Source organism: Corvus brachyrhynchos, unplaced genomic scaffold (genome assembly GCF_000691975.1).
Source record: "Corvus brachyrhynchos isolate BGI_N302 unplaced genomic scaffold, ASM69197v1 scaffold197, whole genome shotgun sequence".
Taxonomy (NCBI): domain Eukaryota; kingdom Metazoa; phylum Chordata; class Aves; order Passeriformes; family Corvidae; genus Corvus; species Corvus brachyrhynchos.
In genome coordinates this window covers 351,798-354,114 of record NW_008239108.1, presented here as the reverse complement: position 1 = coordinate 354,114, position 2,317 = coordinate 351,798, and the positions used below count along the sequence as shown (strand labels likewise).

Genomic DNA, 2,317 nt, shown 5'->3' with positions numbered 1-2,317 from the left:
GAGGGATTGATAGATGGAGTGACGGATCGATGGAGGGGCGGATGGATGGATGGAGGGATGGATGGAGGGATGGACGGATGGATGGACGGATCCATGGAGGGATGGATGGACGGATCCATGGAGGGATGGATGGATGGACACATCCATGGATGGATGGATGGATCCATGGACAGATGGATGGAAGGAGAGCTGGGCTCCCCCCGTTTCCCTGGTGCCACTCACGTTGCCGTAGTCAATGTAGAAAATGTGCACTTTCCCGCCCGACTCCACCTTCTCCACCCGGGCACGGTACCTGCAGAGCACGATTTTGGGGATTTGGTCCTTGCCCCACCTCTGCCCAGGCCCAGCCCCGCCTGTGGGGTCACCCCGTCCCCTCCTCACCATTCCCCGTCGACGAACTTGGCGATGCAGAAGTCGCCGCGGCGTGGGGAGAAGGAGCCCTCCACGGGCGGGTGGGCACCCACCTCAGCACGCATGTTCTCCATCAGCTTCTCCAGCTGGGCGCCTGTGGGCCCCCAATCCAGGATAAACCCCCGATCCCATCCCAAACCTGACCCCAACCCTGCTCCCCAGAGCCTGAACCCCAAGTCCCAATAGTGACCCCAAGAGCAGATCCCAAACCTGGATCTCAACCCCAGGCCCCGCCCCAAGACTTTAACCTTTGGACCCCAAACCTGGGTCCCAGTCATGGACCCCCACCCTGGTCCCAAAAATGGCCCTGGGGGGTGGAGGGGTGGTCCCACATCCCCCTGGACACAGATTTGGGGGTTACCCACCAAACCCATGAATCCTCATCCCTTCCAACTCCCCCCCTCCGTGCCCGGTGTGGGGTGTGCCCCTGGTGCTGGGGGTCCCCAGGTGCCCCCTGTACCGGTCTCCACATCCTGCACGTAGAAGTGGAGGTCGTCGGTGATCTCGGTGACGAACACGGGTTTGTAGTTGGCTGTGCGCTCCTTCTCCTCCAGCACCGGCACCACCTCCTCCACCGGCGTCTCCTCGTAGTGGGACCACACCTGGGGGACACGGGCGGTGGGGACCCGGCCACGCCCCAGGCCACGGCCCTGGGAGGGTGGGGGCTGGAGCCGGCAGTGGGAACATCACCAGGCCTCAGCTTGGGGGGTTCTGTGCCTTGGGTGGGACATCCCTGGGGGGGGACATGGCTGGGGCGGGACATCTCTTGGCATGGGACCATCATCTCTTGGGGTGAGGACAGTTGCAGGAGTGGGGATGTTCGTTGGGGTGGAACATCTCTTGGGATGGGGGATGGGGGCGTCCATTGTGGTGGGGCCACCTCTTGGTGTGCGGACATCCATTGGGAGGGAACGTTCACTGGGGTTGTAACATTCCCTGGGGTGGGGACATCCCTTGGCACAGGGACACCTCTTGGGATGGGGACATCCCTCAGCATGGGGACTCCCCCCAGAGTGGGAACATCTCTCAGGGTGGAGACACCTCCCAGAGCAAGGCCGTCTCTTGACATGGGGACATCCTTTGGCAGGAACGTCTCTCAGGGTGGGGACACCCAGTGCGGTGGGGCCATCCTTTGGGATGGGGCAGTGTCTTTGGGGTGGTGATGCCCCTGGGACGGCTCCCCTGTGCCCCTCACCTTCTCCTTCCTCTGCTTGGCCGCGTCCTGGGCCGCCAGCAGGGCCTTGCAGTAGGGGCTGCGCTCGGCCGTGAAGTGGACGCGGGACAGCGCCTGCTCCACCAGCGCCACCGACAGGTTCACGCCCTCGATGTGCAGCCACCCGATGAAATTCCCGGCCTTGTCCATGCTCTCCACCTCCACCTCAACCTGCAGGATCCCAGCAATCACACGAGCCGTGGGTGCCCATCCCCACCGCAGCCTGGCCCAGCTGCCACCTCCTCCCAGCGCTCCGAGCTCGCCCGTGGGGTCCCCCCGATCACCTCCTGGTGCCCAGCCTGGACCCAGGGACCCCCAAGGTGCCTCCCCAAAGCATCCCCCTTTGGTGGGGGACAAGGGAAACGGGGGACCCACCCACGGGGGACATGAGGCCACCAGGTCCTGCCACATCCTCTATCACACCCCGCCCCGGATGGGTTGGACTCGTGGCCAGTGTGGCCCTGGGGACAAGCACAGGGCCCAGGACAGCACCAGGGGCATGGCCAAGGCACCAGGGACAGCGAGGTTTGGGCTCGTTCAAACCCCGGCCATGGCCTTTGCCGTGGTCATTGGGATTTGGCTTCATGCTGCTGGACACCCATCCCACCACAACCACTCCTGCTGCTTCCCAGAGCCTGGAGGAGCCCTGCTGTCCTTGGACTGCACTGGCCACAGCACCGCACCGGCCATGGC

The 2,317-nt window shown here is 64.2% G+C and overlaps 1 protein-coding gene across 1 annotated transcript in view; it reads right to left on the bottom strand.

Annotated features, from left to right (window-relative positions):
• Nucleotides 1-2,317, bottom strand: part of SND1 (staphylococcal nuclease and tudor domain containing 1) — a gene marked incomplete at its 3' end in the record, with an annotated part of 92,485 nt that overhangs the window by 1,208 nt on the left and 88,960 nt on the right. Inside the window, exons 19-22 of the mRNA XM_017739384.1 lie at nucleotides 1,607-1,795; nucleotides 872-1,013; nucleotides 382-505; nucleotides 223-292 (exon numbers count right to left, since the gene is read on the bottom strand). Of these exons, the coding sequence (XP_017594873.1) occupies nucleotides 223-292; nucleotides 382-505; nucleotides 872-1,013; nucleotides 1,607-1,795 (525 nt within the window). The remainder of the gene's footprint in view (nucleotides 1-222; nucleotides 293-381; nucleotides 506-871; nucleotides 1,014-1,606; nucleotides 1,796-2,317) is intronic.